General features: G+C 38.4%; 1 protein-coding gene across 1 annotated transcript; it reads right to left on the bottom strand.

Moving 5' to 3' along the window:
- Window positions 1–5367: 5367 nt before the first annotated feature.
- Window positions 5368–20330, bottom strand: LOC108781734 (protein ovo). The gene is given in 12 exon segments (XM_018549800.1): window positions 5368–5693; window positions 5880–6038; window positions 6281–6532; window positions 6688–6825; window positions 7180–7457; window positions 7693–7967; window positions 8193–8760; window positions 9809–10304; window positions 12606–13033; window positions 19754–19757; window positions 20242–20294; window positions 20297–20330. Coding segments are annotated over 12 exon segments (2796 nt in total). The 3' UTR covers window positions 5368–5582.
- Between the last annotated feature and the right edge of the window lie 384 nt (window positions 20331–20714).

A 20714-nucleotide genomic window follows, 5' to 3' on the forward strand; every position in this document is an offset into this window, starting at 1 on the left:
TAATAACGATCTCTAATAAGTAGACACCAATGTCCGGATAACGCAGTCGCGCTCTAATAGAATTTACAGACTCGCCAACGATACGGTACAGCATATGGAAGATAAGCCTGTCCATTTTAGCTGATCTTTCTCTATCATTCTCCTCCCCAAAATTTCAATATACCTATTTTGTCTACAAATGCCGAAATATAGTTGTTACACGCCATATCAGATCTGCACACTTATACACTCATACATGAATAATAATATCCACACATATTATCACACACTCGGTTTACAATCACACGTTAATAGTTCGCCCTATCAGTATAAAGTTTGCTCAATTCATAAGAGAAAATGATATTTTATCCTACTGCATAGACATGTTTTCGACATTTTATGCCGTTTAAGATTATTTCGTTTAAACCATTCTGATTTAAGATTTCCGACAGTTTTAAAAAACTGTATTTATACATACATGAAGATTTTTAAAGCGAAAAGCTTTTTTTTAAATACTCTATAATATATATAAAATAATCATTCTTAGATAGAATAACTTTTCTACTTTATTCTTATAAATTAAGCAAATTGCATACTAATACCATAACTGTTTTCTAGTCATAATCTTCGTTTCACGTGCGTTCTGCAAAGAAGATCGCTTCTGCAACCGGACAAACTGATAAATATTATACAGATTGATTCTTAATTATACGTCAATACTTCAATCGGTAATTATAGATATATTTCAAAATGCAACTCGAAATAAAATACACGTACATATTACACTTATATTACGTTATTTCGAATGACACTTTAGAATATCTAATAATAATCTCATTTTTTACAATAAGATTATTTACAAATTTTAATATATTATTCAGCATCATTAAGATCTTTTTAAGATAATTAAAAGCATCAAATTATTAAATTGCTCGTCAATTTAATTTGTGATATTCCTACTGTAGTTCAGTCTTGCGTTTCAAGACCGAAAGATCCTTTTGATGTGCAATTTAAAAGACTACGTATGTAGTAAATAAATTCACACCAAATTATTTAAGCACTTAAGATCCAGCTTAACCGTTAAATATGTTTATTTCTTATTTGTTGTGTAATCACACTTACCGTCCTTAGAAATTCTTAGTTTATAATCTTATTTTTCCTAAGTTACTACAACTTCGAAGATACAGCCTAAACAATCTACGTTTATATATTATTTTTCTTATTTTCGATTCTAGATTGAAGTATACATATATAATTGAGAAGCACTCTGTATCGAGCTGTATATCTTGCGTATGTGTAGAACTATCTATAATATTAATTTTAGAATCAATAATTAAATTTATCATTCAGCGCATGTAATGATAATATAATAATGATATAATAAAAATAATAATAATAATAATAATGACAGATTATTACGTACTAGGGATGAGAAAGGTTCAACGCCTCAGAAAATTAATAGCGTTTGCAAGTATCGAAGTAACAACAAAGTAAAAGGGGGTGATAATAATGAAACTGATAGTCAAATCGATAAATTTGCTGGAAATATATAGCTAAGTGCTATTATTTGCGACAATACTGAGCGTAAATTAAATAGTAATGGAAACATAGATAGAGCGTTATTGTTTAAAAATGTTAATAATAATAATAATAATAAAATAATAAGAGTGATAATACGCAACATATTAACTTATGATTGACAGTGCGCGCGACAAGTACTGTTATCCTCGAGTATTTTGTTTCGAGGTGTATAAAGTCCAAGAAAACCGTATTGGGGTCCTCCTCTTCTCAGTCCTTCGCTGTACAAGTACATTGTATGTACTTACTGTCGTAAGCAAGATACTGACAATTGTGGACTAACCGGTACCCGTTTCCGCCGTCGGAATGAAGACTATTTACAACAGGGATGAGCGTCTCACGGCGGGTGGCGTTATCGCCTACGCCGAGGCAACCGCGGGCTTAAAAACGAATACATGAATATATGTGGGAATTAAATATATATCGGTAGTCTGTCTATAAGAATCCTATACGGCGCATATTTACATAATTCGATTGAGGTTGTCAAATCCTCTTAGCGCGTTAACCGTCGGGCGAGCACGTTTCGTACGACAAGCCAATACGAACCTAATTGAATCTTAAATACAAATAAATTTTCCTATATTCTTAACTGTATCATACAATTGTCTTTACATTTTTGATCATTTCATTTAGGACTCATCAATGACCTAAGAAATATGATAAAATAACATAAATAACAAAAAAATCTTATTCGATTAAAATGATAAAATTTCATTTATGATCCAGCTGAAGTTTCAATATGATCGCTTTTTTCTGCATCTTGAAGTTGCCAGAGCGAGTTAACAAAAATCATATTTGCCGGAACGTAAATTCTCAGACATTTGCGAACATTAAAATAAATCCTTTTCAATCCAAATGCTTTTTTATTCATTTATACAAATTAGATGAAACACACATTTCTATGCCTTTCAATCTAAAAACAATATCAATTTTGCTGATGTTATTTATATGTATTGAAAAGCATAGAAATGTGTTTCATCCAATTTGTATAAATAAATGAAAATGTTCAATTCAACTGTTCAATCCAATTAAATCTAGTTGAATATAATTAAATCCAACTGAATTCTATCGAATTATTGAATCCAATTTAATCTAACTGAATTAAAAATGTTGTTATTTAAAATACGCGTTTGAATAGATAAAATTTTAATTTATTCTCGTAATCCATTCTCGTTTACTGTAGTAGGGATGCACCGGATATTCGGATAATATCTGGTATTATATTCGACGAAAATTTGCACCGTTAATGCTTTTAATCTTTTCAGCAAAACTTTTTGCACAAAGTTTATCTTTCCTATTTTTCTTTATACTTTGGAAAGATAAAAAAAATTATTGTCGCTATTTCTCTTTTGCTTTTTTTTGAGAGCTTTATTCTAGAGGTCCGACCAGATATATCAGATATCCGAAAAGAATATGACACTAGATATCCAGTATCCAGTAAGTATTTTATACGATTTCAGTGCATCCCTACTAGACAGTTTCCATCAATTTTTGTACATTTCAGATATTTGTAATCTATGTTTTTGACAAGCCGCAAATAATATATATTATTTTCAATTTCCTAAGAATTAATGCTCTCCATAAAAATATAGAAAATTTATGGAGCATTTACAAAGCGCTTCCTTGCACTCGCTCAAAAGTCGAAGAACCGTGCTTTCGAGGTCGTCGTGTGTTCGCGGCCTTTTGTAACCCTTTGACAACGCGCCACTACATACCACGGGGACAGCGTGAATAAGCCTATATACATATATACATGATTTACTCTATAATAAGATAAATGACCTATATAGTACAAATAAATACAAAGAAGAAGACTGAGTAATGGAGATGGATAGCGTTATAAGATACGATTCTTTTATAGATATAATCATTCAATTCTTATACCAACAAATGCGATGCAGAGATGGAGAACAGCAGGCATATCGGAAAATGTTACCTAAGAAAAAAAAAAAGAGTTCGCCTCGCGAACCGCATTTGCAAGGGTTAATCTTTTAGTCTTCTGAGAAATTAGCTCGCTGCTCGCTGACCTCTACCGTCTTTGAGCATCCCAAGCCTCAGAACTCGCGAGTCGTTCTATTTCCGCGAAAAGAGAAAAATCGAGCAGAATATACAGATCGCTCGATTTCAAGTACTGCCATCTCAGAATTGCACGAAATCCCGTTTTGTATGTGTGTGTATGTGTGTGTGTGTGTGGGTGTGTATACATGCGTATGAATGTATGTGCGCGTGTATCCATGCATGTATATATGTGTAGGGTATGCGTGCCCTCCTCCTACCCTTACTTACCCCCCTACCTGACCCTGAAAGAAAGGAGAGAAAAGAAAAAGAAAACCACAAGCGCACGAGAGAGCGGAAAAGCGAAATCCGGTGCGTGGAGGAGCGAGTGGATTGTCTTGTTACTTTTATCATATATCACAGATTACCCAAAGTGCACTTCGGTTGGGAACTTACTACAAGTATTGTATATATATGTACGTATGTATGTATAATATGTACACTACCGACGTTTGGAAAAGTAATTAAAAAATCAGGATAATAAAAACTGTAGTTTTATTTTAAACAATATCGGCGTATCGTTTCGCTGTGACGAATATTAACTTTAAACGTCTCTTTCAAGCTAAAAGTTGATTTTAACATCAGAATCTTGATGATAAAATCGTCGATTGCATTCGCGACGTGAAAGAGTTTATTTTTAATTATGCCGATTATATTCACGTATAACGCCGGTAGCGCTCTATTTCTACGATGATACGGCGCAGAGTCACTCGGCCGACGTGATCTAGCCCCGTTTCTCGCGATACCCGATGTCCGAGCAACGCGGATCATCCCTTCGATTCCGGTACTCCGATCGAAGACAATAGAGGCTTCAGGACGAAGGCCGCGATCGAAGGAACTTCCTGGCGATCGCGACGTCAAGTATCCCATTTCGCCCATCGAGTCGAAAAGCAACGTAACTCGCCGTACATCTCTGAGAAAAAAAAAAAAGTCTTCCGTGTGATCGCACTTTTCTCCCGCCTCGACGCACGCTCGCCGAGGACGATCAGCATTCCTGAAACGTTCTATCCGAGTCTTTGGGTCTGCTCGATGTCGCGCACGCCCCCCGATATCCAACAATATTAATATTTATCACCTAAGCTCTATATATGAGATTGTGTGTATCAGAATATGTGTGTACGCATACGTGTGTCCCATGCATCCTCCCGTTAATCTATTATCAGTTCTAGAATTTCTTTAAATTAATCTGTTAAAGTTATAACTATAAGAAGAAACGTTTTAAAGGACATTTAAGAAAGTAATTCGAGACACTGTCCCCGAATGAAGTAGAATGGGTAGAAGCAAAATTTTATAACACGCAAGTCTAAAAGTTCTTCAGAACACTCTTCTAGTAGAACTCGTTGGAATTCGAGTGTTCGACATACTGTCATCATTAGAACTTGAAAATACATTATTAATAAAATTTAACAAAATATAGCGTCTTATCAAATGTTGTGATTAACACTACGACAATGCTTCTCTTCAAACATCTATCTTTCTTCTCCGTAAAGCGGTAATCTCTACCTTTTAAATGGGAAGAAAGAAACAATGAACAAACGTGCAAACTTAATATAAAAGTATTTCGTTCTCATCGTATCGGCGAGAAGCTTAAGAGAAATATCGTGTACACGACTTCGCGATCATCGTAGATTATCTCTTACTTTTATTCTTCTTCCGCCTCTTCTTCATCACGTTTTCTGCCTCTTCTACCCGTGAATTCAAGGGCGGCAGGAACCAATTGTCATGCGATCGCAGATCCCATGAGATCCCTCAATTGAATCCTGTCGTCGGACTTCGATGTTTATTCCAGTGTCACCGCAATGGGAGCCACTTGCAGGTACTTTACGCGCGAAACATTATTATTCCCTTCGTCAGCCTGATTGAAGGATGAACGCGTGATCAATCGCGGCATCTTTCCTTTCCTCTCCTTTCCCGGACTCTTTCTAGCTTTTATCTCCCTCCCTCTCCCCGGACTCTCGCTCTCAACGGATTTAGAAGCTGGTCTGTTGATGCACTGCGTCGCTGCTCTTTGAGGCCGCCTCTCGTCGCTCCGCAAGGCCACAGCTGTCCGTATTCCGCGAGTCCCGTTGTAACAGGCCACCCTGAAGAGTTACATCAACAAGAACAATTTCGTGTTCTTGTATACCGTGCTATGTATCTTGTTTTGTTCGTTCAAGTATCGAGGCCTTTCTATACCGGACCGTTGATTAATCAACGCGCTATCTAAGTTCTATCTACACGAGTATCGACATTTACTGTCGTGTCTATGCGGAGGTGTCTGTGCCCACCTGGAGCAACATATTGGCGAAGTTACTATTGGTGAACTTGAAGTGCCGCTTGTCATAGAACTTCAATAGCGCCGGGCTATAAGGGTGCTGCTCCTTCAAGTGAAGATAATGCACCTCCGGCTCGTGCGTTGTGTGTCCACATTCCTCGCAGACGTACATCTATCGAACAGACACATCGCGTGTGAATAACAAAAATTTATATGTATATATAGGGAGGATGTCCATACACATAGAGCATCATAGAAGAGTAGATGCAAAATTGTACTTCGGTATTTCAGTTTTAGAGAGTTAAATTCAATGAAAGACGATTTGTTTACGACTTTTTTAATTCAAAATGTCAATAAACGACTTACCTTAGCGCGACGCTCCTTATACGCATACTGATGTTGAACGCCATGGACCTTCTGGCCGTGACTCTCCAGCGAGCAACGTTGCGTGAAACTCTTTTCACAAAGGAAGCACTTGTAAGGTCGCACGCCTGTATGTGTCCGCGTATGCCTCTTGAGGTCGAACGTATCGTTGAAGCCCTTTCCGCAGAATGTACACAAATAACGCTTTACGTCACTATGACACTTCATGTGACGATTAAGGAGTCGTTGAAGGCTGAAGTTCTTGCTGCACACGCGGCAGGTAAAGCGGTTGGGATCATCGTCCTGTTGAGCAAAGGGTCGAAAAGTTATCACGCTATAACGACTTCTTGCAATCTTGCGGCATCGGTTCGCGATTCGATACGACGGATTCGTTATGTCACAGCCATGTGTCTCTAGTAACGAAGATTGCGCAGAGCTAACGCACAAAGCAGCATTACCTTGCCAGGCGGAGTGCGATTAGCTCTTTCTTCATCTCGAGTAGCTGCGGCCTGCCTCTGACCCTCGACGGCTAAAGGATTCTTTATGCCATGACCACCATTAACAAATTCTAGCTGACAATCGCTCGGTAAACCCAGCTACGATGAGAATATACGTTAATTCCCCTTGTGTCTTTCGTGACGATCAGAAGATGACATCGGATAAAGCACTCAAATTGACTGAGCATTGCATAATATGAGAGTGGGAATTAACATTCCACTCGTTATCATCTTTACGTATATCGATCTCACGTAAGAATAAAACTGCTTTTTGAAAATTTCTATGTATCGATCTGCGATCGAACAATTCGATCAAAACGAAAAATTCAAAGAACTCGTAAATCATATCGCGGACGGCATTTTCAAATGTCGTTAAGTCGATCTCGAGAGATAATTTAATGTCGTGGAACAAAGATACATATGCTTTTGCCTGGATCAATTTGGGTCGCTTACCCTTTGTTGAAGTACACCGACCCGTTGCGAGAGCGGCGGTTCGCCTACCGATCCAGCAGCTTGAGTTGCGACGGTGGTGGGTGACACAACTGCTATGCGGGGACTATGCGCGTGTTCTCCCAGTCCGCATGACGGTGAGGTACCAGATGAGGCGCCGTCCAGGGAACAGCTCGCGGTGCCAGGGCTGGGTAAGCTTCCGCCTACGCTGCTACCGGAGTCTATCTCTAAACCTTCGAGATTAAGCAACCGAACCGTTAGCGCGGTATTAATCCTTAGTCCTAAATCAACGAATTAAAATCTTCCGTTAGAAATCTAAGACTCTTCCGCGACAAATTGTATTACTTTTTACAGTTTTCTTTACTTCCAATTAAATATTTTAATGTAAAACGTTTATTAAATTAATAATTTTAAAACTATTGCTATTTTAATGCGTACAAACTTATTTATGTAAAAATATCAACGTTGATTCAGTGATAGTTATAGAAAAGTATAAAAGCAATCGCGATAATTTACCGTTATTGAAATTCAATCCAGGACTGAGAAGACCTTGATGCTGCTGTTGCTGTTGTTGCTGTTGCTGCTGATGCGGTGAGGTAGCTTGCTGCTTCTGCTGATGCAGCTGCACCTGAATTTGTAACTGCTGATCCTGCTGATGCTGGTGATTTTGATTGACGTGCAACGCAAGCTCTGGACGTTCCTTTTGAAGTGATTGATAACTCGTCTCGCCGGCTGCGTAGCTCAATCCCGCCAACTTGGACGCGTTGAAGTGTTGCGGAGTCGTATAATGTCTGAGAAAAAGGGCACGCGATCTATCAACATGTTATTTTATCCCGCAATTAAAATTTACGATTGGCATTCGGTATTACACGACACACTCGGCTTTTAAAGATAGAAAGAATATACTCGGCTTTTAAACTCAACTACGATGAAAGTAAACAGCGAACGGCAGAGATAGTATTAGTTAATCAACGAGCGCGCGAGTATTTTCTCACGCTAGTCGAGCATGAGCTCACCTCGTGTCAAAGCCTCTGGTCAAGGCCATGCTATGCTCGGGGAAAGGATCGACACTAGGCTCGACGGGAGTGGTCATCTGACCGGCGTCCTGGCCGATTCCGCTGCTGCCAGTCGAGGCAGGTGAGTGTAGCGATTCCTCCAGCAGATCGCTGCCACCATCTTCGGTCTGCAACCTGGGCAACAGAAGGTCCGCCGCGTCGCTGAGAGTTTCGAGGAGTGCCGTGTGATCAGACGGCGAGTTGAAGGTCAAGGTCGCTGCGGTGAACTGCAACGGATCCACCACCATGGTACCAGTCACCATGTCCACCATCATGCCCGTATCGGTGACGTCGTAAGTGCCATACTGGGAGGGCAACAGGTCGTTCGGCTGAATTTTGTAGCCTGCTAGCTCTTCCTCCTCCTCCTTGAACGTCAGACCGTAAGACGCGCAAACATTCGCGCAAACATTCTGAAGGAGAGAGTACTGCTTGCCCTCCTGTGCATTATATTGCGCATGCTGAGAGTTGTCCTGTTGACCGGTGTCACACTCGATTCCAACGGCCGTCAATGGTGTGAGATACGCGTTTCCTGAATAACGGCACAAATTTGGAGATTCATAAATCTTAGTTCAATAAATTGCATACGCATAAAGTGTTCTTTCAGATTCACTGAAAAGGATAATGATATTTTGACAATTTATGCATTATTTTCGGATTTTAGAGACTAATTATTGTGATAATTTGATTAATTGAGATATAATTACTCTATATTGTTTTATGTTTTTATAATGTAGGGTCATTAATAAAAGAGTCATAGAATAGCAAAGTAAAAGAAACTTATGCCATACTACGAGTAGCGTCAAAAAATAATTACATATGCAACAAAATAATATCTTACAATTAAATTTACCAAAAAGAGTAATACCTTGCAATTTTCAATTTTGTAATAATGCATCACGAAGACTAGATGTTTGAAGACAAGTATCGTAAAAATTTAAAGTAAAAAGCGATATGCATTCCTGTATAGGTAGTAAAAAATACAAAAACAAACATACAGCAGAAAGATAAAAATGTAATAGCAGCAAAAAAGAATGTATAAAAAAATTTGACGCATGATTTGTGCATACGTAGGACGTACTATTACAATTTCGTAACACATAAGTAACACGAAGTTATCACACTGCACAGTGAACACTCAAATCCAAACTGATCACAATCGACTACAATAATAGAATTATTTGACCAAAAGATGTAAACAATATCACGATCTGTTCAGATGTCTCGCTTTGTTATCTATTTCGATGATCCTTTAGATAACATAAATACGTACTGTCAACCAACTTCAAACATATAATCACAATACGATGCAAAGAATTATTGTGTTACAATAAATCAAATTATAAAATTTAGTTGATTCAGGTAACAATTAAATTAACAAAACAAATGGCTAAAAATCACGCTACCATTTCTCGTTAATTAGTCGATCAGTTTTAATACATTTTTAATCAGACATATCTTTAGAAAGATTTCATCGCGGCGAGGTATCGAGTCAAGGTCAACCCAAAATCGTTCACATCTTTCTGACGCGAGGAAGATGAATGAAATGAGAAAAACGAAGGCAAGACGCGCTTATCTACCTTGAGAACTGTTATATTGATTGGCGAAATTCGCGAGGTTGTTGCCGCCCTTCAGGGATTCGTAGAACGGTGGCAAGGAGCCCGTCGGCGGCGAACTCGGTCCGTAGTTGCCACGACCTCCATTCCCACCGGGGGGCATGCCGCCTGCGCCTGCACCCCCGCCTAAAGCACCACCACCGCCACTGCCGCCGCTGCCAAGTATCGCTCCGTTTCCGCATCCTCCGATCATAGCACCACCGTTGCCGCTGCCACCGCCGTTCGACGAGGGTGAGGAATTGTTGGCACCGCCGCCGCCGCTACCGCCGGAAGAACCACCTGAATTCGAGGATCTGCCGTGGCCCGCAGCCGCCTGTACCACTTGGGAGCCGGACAGTTTGACAGCCAATAGAGACCTCGCAATCGAGGTGCTGGGGCTGCGCGCTGCCATAGCGCCATCGCGACACTTCTCCTCATCTTCCTCCTTTCGCTTCGGCACTGCATAATCTATGGGCTGTTCCTGAAATTATTATTAATATTATCGCTATACGTGCTTCAACATCTCAATTTTTTCCTTCTTGATCGTTATAAAAACACCGAGGTCTACATTTCCCTTCTGATTTTCTTTCTCACATTTTTTTTTCGCCGCTTCCCTATCTCTTTCTTTTTTCTGTCTTTTTAAGTCTCCGACTGCTGCCAACTGAAGGTTGGTACAATGGTAGGAGTATGTATTCACCGAAATAGAATCGCTTGTTATTCTCTCAAAAAAGCACGCAATGAGATGTTAAAAGATGATATTGTTGGTGAGATGTTAAGCTGTTAAGAAAAAAAAATTTATTAGTATAAAAGATATCTAATAAGAAAGTGTAGAGAAAATTTATAACAAAAATATACATAGTAATATATAAGTTAAAAATTGTATTCTTTCCAAGATCAAAATATAAAGTATAAAAGGTTATTTCGTATTTATTTTATTGCGTACTTAATAAAACTATAGCAAAAAGAAGTTATACATAATGTTTACATATAAATTTAATTTATCTTTTTGTTGTATTTATTTCCAGATATGTACGTTCATTCATTCGTACATTTGTTGTTGCATGCTCAATGAGACTATAATAAATAGAGAATTTAAATAATTTTATGAAATACGCAATAAAATGTAAAATATGAATATCGGAAAAATTAGTGTCAAAATATAAAAAAAAAATACTAACGTTTACCATATCATTAGTGATTCATAGATATCTAAAATATCTGAAGAAGCAAAAAATAACAAGTATGATTAGTGCAATAAGCAGTGCATAATGATTTGCTAAGAGTTAAGTGTCATCACATGCAGTCGGAAATCGATAAACTGCAATCAGTCTTTTCATCTCTTCTTTCCTCATCTATTTTTCGATTCTTGCACCTTCTTTTATCTGCCCATTTTTATCCTATTGATATCCTTCTGAAGTATCTTTCCATGTAGTAATTATCTCTATTGTTCTTTCTTCCACTTGATTATTCTTTACATACTCGTATACTATCACTATTCCCCGTTTTGTTATTCTAGATAAAAGTTTTTCAACCGACATGACACATTAGGGTGCCACAAAGATTTCTAAATGTGCGAAAATTTTAAATAAGATAAAGAGAAGCGGAAAAAATTAGAAACGAGTTAAAAAAAGAATGAGATAAAGAGGAGCAAAGTAAAAAATGTTTTTAAAATTGTAAAAATTATATTGTTTTATATTTACTATTTTAACCAATGCGATATCATTATTACAACAAAATCATTTTTCAAATGATAAAATAAAAACTTTAAAACACTTTTCTTTTTATTTCTGAATGTCGGTGGTATCTATAATAAAACATCTATGCTGAAATGATAAAGATTAAACAATGCTGCCTGATTAATGTAGTTTTCTAGATAAACATTTCAAATCGAGATATATCCGATCATACACGATCGTTCTTCACTTTCAATATAAAACCGAATCTGTTCCTAAGAAAGAAATTAGATTTTTATATTTTCTTTTCTTTTTTTCTTCTCGTATAACGAATACTCGCGAAATTACTGTGAATTACTGTGCACATTTTCATAGAAATTAGAAGTTTTCGTACTTTAATATGAAAAACAATAGCATATAAAATCGCAAGAAATTGCTCGGCAGACCGCAAGTTATAAGTAATGTTACGCATAATATCATGCAAAATTTTCTTCGCCCTTCTTTATCCGCTTTGTCGCAATACATAATGTATGAGGCATTGCAAGGAAGTTAACGAAATCCTGTCGAAATTAACGAAGCGTAACGGAATCAGCCTAATAACAGACTTCTGCTCTCTCGGATGTACTTAAATCTTACGCATATTTTTATTGTTGCTAAGATTCGTTATTTTTCGATAATCGAAGAAATACATGAAACATTTTAGGGCCTTGGCACACAAAAAACTTAAGGCGGTAAGACGTAAGCAGTAAGGAAATCAACGTTGTGGATTGGCTACTGCTTAAGTTATGGCCCTACGGTCTCTACTGTGATTGGTCAATTCGCTTACTGCTAAGTCTTACTGCCTTAAGTTTTTTTGTGTACCAGGGCCCTTAATGCACTATATACAACATGCAAAGTTATTGCTATTGTTATCTGACCGAACGTGTTACTGCTCAGACAACGAAAAGTCTAAAATCGAGATATAAAAGAGGTAACAAATAGGTGTCATCAATGAGAAAAGGTTCAAAAATGTGCATAAATGAACGATTATTCATAAAAAACTATTCATCTATAGTACTAGTTTTAAAGCCTTTTTGGACTTCATATTTCATTTATGATGTTTGATTTACCTGTTCTGGTTCAGGTGCTTGTATTGGGCCAATTCTTTCGATCTCGATCTTGTTTTCTTCCTTCCTAGAGGTACCTTGAGGTGGCACCCTCTGAATAACGGAAACTCTTGTTGGTGGCTCGACACGGGGTGCTTTCGGTGGCGTCTGCGACCTGGGTAATGCAACCTTCTCAGACTTTGACAGGAACTGTGGTGGATCATCCGAGGCTATTGGCGGGCTACTATATTCTTTCCGTTCCGCCCTTGTAAGCACGTGACGTCTACTACCATAAGGCACGTCACCGCCGAGAATGCTCGAGATAAATCGTCTTGGAGGCGGGCTTGTCACATTACTTGTCACTGGGTGCGGAGGTGATGGTGATGGTACGGGACTGCTGCTGCGAAAGGATTCCGGGGATGTCGCACGATCATCGTCAGTCTTATCCCGATCTATTGACAACATGAGAAAAGAATTTATTTTCCATTAAAATTCCAGCATTGTAAATTATTTACTAAAATTCTTGAAACAGTTTGTTCTAATTGTGAAGAATAAAGAAAAGTGTATGAAATTAAAGAAAAGAAGTTTCTACGAATCTATTCCTTGTTGAGTTGAGAGAGAGAGAGAGAGAGAGAGAGAGAGCAAGCACAATAAACTGAATTATTTATATATTATTGTTTAATTTGATTAAATAGATTGGAAAACCGAACGAGAACAATACTACAGCTAAGCTGGATCACGGGTACTTGTAAATAATTGTGTGTGAATTTAATATAAATTAAATTTAATAAATTATATAATAAACTATCGCAGTAATATCACGAGTTAAATCGACCAACAATTTAACAATTATTCAAATCAGCTGATTTATTTTCATACTAAAATCATTATTATTGATATACAAAACTAACATCTAAGATATTAAAATTATTTAAATTACTGATGATGGCCAGATTAAAGGCCGAAACGTTTAATTCTACTAATAATAAAATTTCGTTTTAATATTCCACGAAATACATCATATTTGCGCTAAATTTATCCAGCGTTGTGGTATATGCTCATTTCAATACCTTCGTTTCCTTTGTTTATTACTCTAAACCATAGTAAATTTATATTATTGTTAACAATTATTGACTGTTTACGCATCGATGTTTATATCGAGCTTACTAATGTTGAATAACCTATTAAAAACTGTAAATAATTAATAAATAAATTCAATAATTTGAAGGGCCTACGAGCCAGAAATGCAAAAACAAAGAAAGTGTATTTAAATATTAAAAAAACAATTAAATATTACAAAACAAAAACGTTTCGACGCCGATCGAGTCTTTCTCAAAATGTTAACACAAATTTAAATATAAAATTCTTACAAAAGTGTAAATAATTAATTTTTCACTGCGAAAATATATCACCTCGGCCGAGAGTCGAACCCGGATCTCTGGTATTGCTCGTGCGATCGTCCTAAGCCTTTAGACTACCGAGGCACGGAATGCCAGAGATCCGGGTTCGACTGCCGGCCGAGGTAATAATTTTTCGCAGTAAAAAATTAATTATTTACAATTTTGAATAGGTTATTCAACATTAGTAAGATCGATATAAGATGCGTAAATAGCATCAACAATTGTTGAATTGTTAGTCAATTTAACTCGTGATATTATTGCGGTAGTTTATTACGTTTCGAGTCTGAAAAAAGTTTCGCGCGCAATCGAAGAATTACATTCGTAGTATATAAATTCACACACAATTATTTAGAAGAACCCGTGATCCAGCTTAGACCACTGTGGCACTGTCTCATTCGGTTTAAAATTTAGCGGTTCAACAAGAATTAATATCAAAAACTAACTTGGAAAGAAAAGGGCACTAGGAGTTTAAATAAATAAATTCTGAAATTGTCATCAGAATTTATTTCTCGGTTGTGAGGAAGCTCACTATGATTAAACATCTTTTTATCCTTTGTTATTTTTAAATTATAATTTATTTATGTAATTTTCATTGTCTCTGAAGAAGGCTCAAAAATGAGCCGAAACATGTAAGCTTAATTGTTTGTAATAAATAGATTTGCTTGATGTATATCAGCGTTGCGTGAAGTTATCTGCGTTTGACTCCTAGTATCCTTTTCTTTCCAAATTAGTTTTTGATTTATACAGGAGTTTTGTTATTTAAGAATTATTAAATATTTTAAGAATTAATATTGTAGATTGGAAAATATTTTATTAAAAATTTACGTATACATCTCCTCCATTAATAAAATATATTATCACGACAATTGAATAAGTTTTGCAGTTTTATCGATGAGTAATTTATCGATTGACAAGAAAATCTTCAGTACATATCACACAAACATATTCCAGCAGAAGAACTAATTTGTTATTATTAGCATCCTGTTGATGCTGATATCATCTGTCTATGATCCATATTTATAAGTACGATTTAAATTTATATTGACTGAGCTTGTATCGATTGGTCGGTATGAAGTAAATTACATTCATCATAATATAAGTAAAAAAATGCTTCTTCTAAGAAAATGCTTGTAAGAAAATACAGAAAGCAACATGACACAAAGGCTTTTTCTGAAAAGCGCGAGACCTTGCTCCTTTTAGTCGTCGTTACAATTTTCCTCGGTGCGGCATACAATAAACTGGGAATTTCAACGAACTTCCCATTTCAAGGCTTTAACACTTAACACGCGACACGGGATTTACGATTCATACGAACGGCGACACCGGGCGCAAGGTGAGATAGGAATTAAATCTCGATACGTATGCGAGCCGATTTGGACTCGGCGGTCGGCATACGTAATGTACGGGCGAGGCAACGACGACGGCGACGATGGTCATAACCGTCAGTTGGCGGTTGGCCCGCTGCTCTCCGTGTCTGAATTTACGAGCAACCTTGAGGATTCGCAGGTACCGTATAGCGACTACGGTCGTTTCGCCGTACCGTCCTTCGCACGTGTACGCGATCTCCCGCTTTTCTTCGCGAGCGGGTCTCAGTGTACGCGGACAAGTAACTGTCTTTAATTAGCGAACGATAACCAATTGCGGTACCGACCGTCTTCTCCCTTTGTTATTCCCTTCGAGAGAAGCAAACGGATATTGAGGATTCGCTCGATATCCTCAATCATCTTCAACTGAGATAGCGAGATTACAAGATTTTCCATGATAAATCATTTCTATAATGATGGGTTTTTATGGCTGCAAAATGGATATCACAGAATATCAATTTTTTTTTTTCCAATCGATATTGCCGACGATAAAAATTTAGCAACATTACTTTTTTATTATATATTTATATATTATACTTTATTCCTTATTTAGGTAATTGTGCATTGATCGAAATAGTATTATTGACGTAAAAATCGATTATAAAAGATATCTCGGTTTTGCAACAGTAAAATCGTGCCCAACAATGCAGAATTATATAAACACGGACTCTAAGAAATAAAGTAATAATATTATAATATATAATAAAGTAATAATTCGCTAAATTTTTATTGTCGCGGCAATACTGATTATTTTGTTTAACAATAGCAACGTTGTAATTTTTTTTTCGTCGCAGCGCAGTGCCAATGATAGCTTTTATCGCACAATTCCAAAGGTGGTCTGTTATTGGATGTGCAGCGCGTACGGTCTCTCGACTTTCGAGACTTATCAAGTGCTTTTCGACGAGCACGAGGACACTGTGTAATCATATTGTTGGAGCGACAACCAGGAAATTATCTGCCCGAGGACGCGGTGTTTTACTCTGAGGTCATTATGGAAAATATACTGAAGGAAGAAAAGTCTCTTCGGTCTGTATAGAGTCTTCGGGAATATCAATATCATACACACTTCGACATTCTTCCATTTGTTAAATAAGGATTGTTTAATGACAGTACTGTAATTAATATATTTCTTTACGTACTTAAAATTATTAAAAAATGTAACGCATATCACACAGATGATATCTTAATGTTGCAAAAGTCGCTAAGAATATGCGGGCAAGTTGAGAAGTTAACGAGTCGTCTCTTTCTGTAAACAGAGTCATTAAGAGCTCGAAGCACCCCGTTGAAACGCAAAGCGGTCGAAATAGAGGAATTTAAATCCCCGCGCCCGCGGCGTCCTCGAGGAGGACGATCTCTTCTGGATCTTCTCGAAGGATTCTCGTCCCTCTCGAAATCAACCGCTGGCGATCCCGACCTCGAAATTACCGAGTTAGACGGAGGTGCCTAACGACATCTTTTGCGCAATCGCTTGCGTCACGACCTGAACCCCTGAAGGTAACAGCCACGGCGACGGCACCAAAATGGCGGTTCCGTTCGTCGGACAACCTTCGGGGGAAAGAATCACGCCGCGTGCATATGCGTGCAGGCGTGCATGCGTGCGTGAGTTCCTCTGACCAAATCCCCCTAACAGGTTCGGCTGCGCTATAAATACCTGCGGCGCAATCGTCGTGACCGGGGTACCGATGTACGCCTCTGCCTATCTTCGACTCTCTCCCTCTCCCCCCCCCCTCTCTCTCTCTCTCTCACTCTTTCTCTATCTCTCCCTCCTCCTCTTTCACATCCCGATTCTCTGTCGTGCTCGCTCCGCGTCCAGTTCTCTCCGTTTATTCCCCGTTTGTCCGCACTATCTCTCTCTTTCTCTTTCTCATTTTTCCTTTCGCTTCTCTTTCCCCTTCGCACAGCGAGAAAGAGAAGGAAAATGAAATGAGAACCGGTACATCGAGTCGGAATCGAGAGGAACGAGCTTGCTCGCGAAGCAAAGAAGACAAGGAGGAGAGACTGCGCGGCCAAGACGATCCGGACGGCGAGGAAATTCCGGTAAATCGGGACCCGAGACGCAGTCTACTACTGCAGTCGGGAATCGGTTTTGTAATTAAGGATAAATTAATGATTAACCTTCATGTGTGATTATATATCCATTCGAAAAATTAGCAGAAGATTAATGCTTTTGTTTTTTATAAAATAAATTGTATTCTATAATTATTTCTCTCATACTCATAATTAATAAGCACTTTTCAAATGCAAAATTATAAAAAATCCGATAAAATGAGAAGATAGTACAAAAGACAAGGTATGTGAAGTATAACGCACACTTAGAAAAATGTTTAGTTGGATTGATTGGGCGCGGAATTCTCTATCTGGTTGAAAGTGAACGAATCAGAATTTTCTGGTTAAATCTACTAGAATTCATAGTTGAGCTATAATCAGAATCTATTCATCCATTTTCAATCAGACACTTTTCTCAGTGCATCGTGAAAGGACGTCAACTTGATTCCCTTACTAGCATCCTTATAGACAGACGACGTTGCAGTTGCTAGCCAGATCGAAAGGGTGTTGAAACGAATGTGCTCGCTCGCGGAACGGAGTGCCTCACGAGCGATCGAGCGGAGAAGATCGATGCCCGGACTCGGATGTAACGACTGAATCCTCACAATTCCCAACGCGAAACCCAGGGAGCACGATGTTGAAACGAGCGGAGTACACTTCCTGATCTATACGAGGCCTCGAGGTCGTTGCCATTACAGGCCAAGGCGCTTGTCGAAACTATCCCGGGGCCGCGTTTAGCGTGACTTCTGCATCATAGACTCGCGCCTATCGTCATGGATCGGTGTTCACCCAACGTTGGTGCGAAGAATTTGTTACTCACGGCGCTACACGTCGTTGAATTTATCAAATCAAATTATATCATTAATATAGACATTGTTTGGTGACTTTAATGATCACAGAAACGAATTGATTTATACATCATTCTCACATATATAAAAGTTACACAGAAAGGACAGTTTTGTTGAAGTGTAGAATATCAAAAAATTTAGCTAGATACAGATTTGAAAATAATTTTGTTGCGCCACAAAAATTGTATAGGACACTAAATTGGTTCCGAAATCGTCAAAACTTAATTTTTACAGCATTGTTCATTATATTTGGAATTCTTATGTATTATTTTCGAGTTGATAATTTTGATAAATTGTTTAACACTTCAGAAAAATCGTTCTCTCCGCGTGAAAATAATAAAATATTATTTAACTCCAGGTATTGAATTATCATTACTCCTTTGATATTTAAAAGTATACGCGCAATACTAAGTAATTAAAATGTTAGAAAAGTCACATTTTCTCAGATCAACTTAACTCTGTGAAAACCTTGCAAATGTGAAAACTGCCCTCGATATTGTTACCATTTAAGGAGGATATTATGGCGTTATAGCTTCAACGTTAAGTGTGGGGTGTGGAATACCAGTCCGAGTCTTCAGCTATCAACCGGCGGTTTCTCAAGACCGACGATAAAACATCCGCCTTATGACGTTTATGGCGACCCGCAAATCTCCAGCAAAATGTGTATATATATATATATATATATATACATGTGTGTGTGTTTATATATATATATTTATATATATGCAAGTCGTCGATTACCTCATCATCCGACACATTGTTTCTGGTCTGTATGCAGATAAGCGAGATAAACACGGCGTAAATGGCGAAGGCGCGCGTTACCGCGGTGTATTAGCCGAAAGGAAAGGAAAGGAAAAACCTGAAAAAAGGACTCGAGAGCAGGGAGCGGTCGGCCGTAAGTAGGTCGGCTAAGCCGCGCCGTTTCGTTCGATCGAGCAGATATTACAACGGCAACGGAGGCGTAAAGCCTGGACGATGCTGACGATGCACCGTCCAAGCCGGCAAGAGAACTCGCAACAGGATCTCCCCTGAACCCGGTCGCGACCCAAGCTGCTTTATGCCTGGCAGGTTTTCTCGAATCTTGCGCTTCGATCTCAAGACGTTCCTCTTCTCTTGAACGTCTTGATTTATTTCTCTTTCCTCGTTAAGCTTGCAAAAGAGATACTACAACACTAATGTTTACATCCGCGTTCTATAAAATCTTTCTAAAGATTTCTTCTAGTTCTTTCACGCTCACTGTTTTAATTATCGAAATCTGTTGCCCATTCTGTCTTCACAAATTCGGTGAACGTTGCGTTAATACGACTATCGTGTCATCTCAAATTGACGAAGATGACACATTTTTAAATGTTAGAGACTCTCTACTAAGAATCTGCACATGCAAAGATCAATTTTGATTGATCCGCCATGTTTCAACAATCCCGGAAAGAAAAAAGAGAGAGAGAGAGAGAGATATATAAGAAAAAATAGAACAGAATGAAGAAGAGAAAGAAATAAATGTACGGTAAAATTACTACCCTGCGTACAAAACTGCGGCTCCAGATTCTTAGGGCTGCGCACAACGATGGAATAGGAACAGGAACGGAGAATGAGAATTTCAACCGATCAGAAACGACGGACTGTGGAATACACAGTTTCCGATAGGTTGAAGTTCTCATTCGGTTCCTGTTCCTATTCTCTGTCCCCATTCCTTCATTATACGCAGCCCCTTATCGAGGAGTCTCCGTTAAATGTAAACAAATTCCAGGCAAGGCCGCGGCGGAAAAATCGCCCCGGAATCCGCGCCGAGGCGTTCGCGATCGCGAGAAAGTGCGACATCCCGTATGCGCGGTCTCGCGCGCGATTATCTGCGTAGCGTTTGCGTAGCGGTACCGTGCGTGGGTCGAAGTCGTCGTCGCACGGACAGCAAGGTGACACCGTACGTATACGCGGCCACTTGGTCGCTTTACGTAATGGACACGTGCAGTGCGCACGAGCACACGCGCGCGAATTATCTCTCCACACGTTGCGTGAAATCCGTGCGTTTCCATGTTCGGAGCAATCTGCGTTTCGCGATGCAGAATCAATGCCGGCGAAGCGCGGTTCTTCCATAAAAACGCCGCCGGGGAAGTGATATTGCACTAAGAAAAAGATTTTGTACGATATATGCGTGTGACTTGCAAAAATTTTATTTATCAATTTGAAAATTTTCATTAGCACAAAAATTTTTAATTTAAAAGTAGGAAAGAGTTTTCGTGTAAATCACATATCTCAGAATATTTCTCTCAGTGTATAGAATAACACGACGCTTGCAGGGATCACATAATTATAATACAAAATTGTGTGATGTACGCGAAATTCTGAAAGATAATACTCGTTTACAAATAGAACCGGCGAAGTACTGTAAATACCGTCGATATCTATAATATCTTGCCTACACTAAAAAAATATGTAAAATTATGCGGCAAACGTAAAAATCACACGACTTAATGACGT

Source organism: Cyphomyrmex costatus, unplaced genomic scaffold (assembly GCF_001594065.2).
Source record: "Cyphomyrmex costatus isolate MS0001 unplaced genomic scaffold, Ccosl1.0 scaffold896, whole genome shotgun sequence".
Lineage (NCBI taxonomy): Eukaryota > Metazoa > Arthropoda > Insecta > Hymenoptera > Formicidae > Cyphomyrmex > Cyphomyrmex costatus.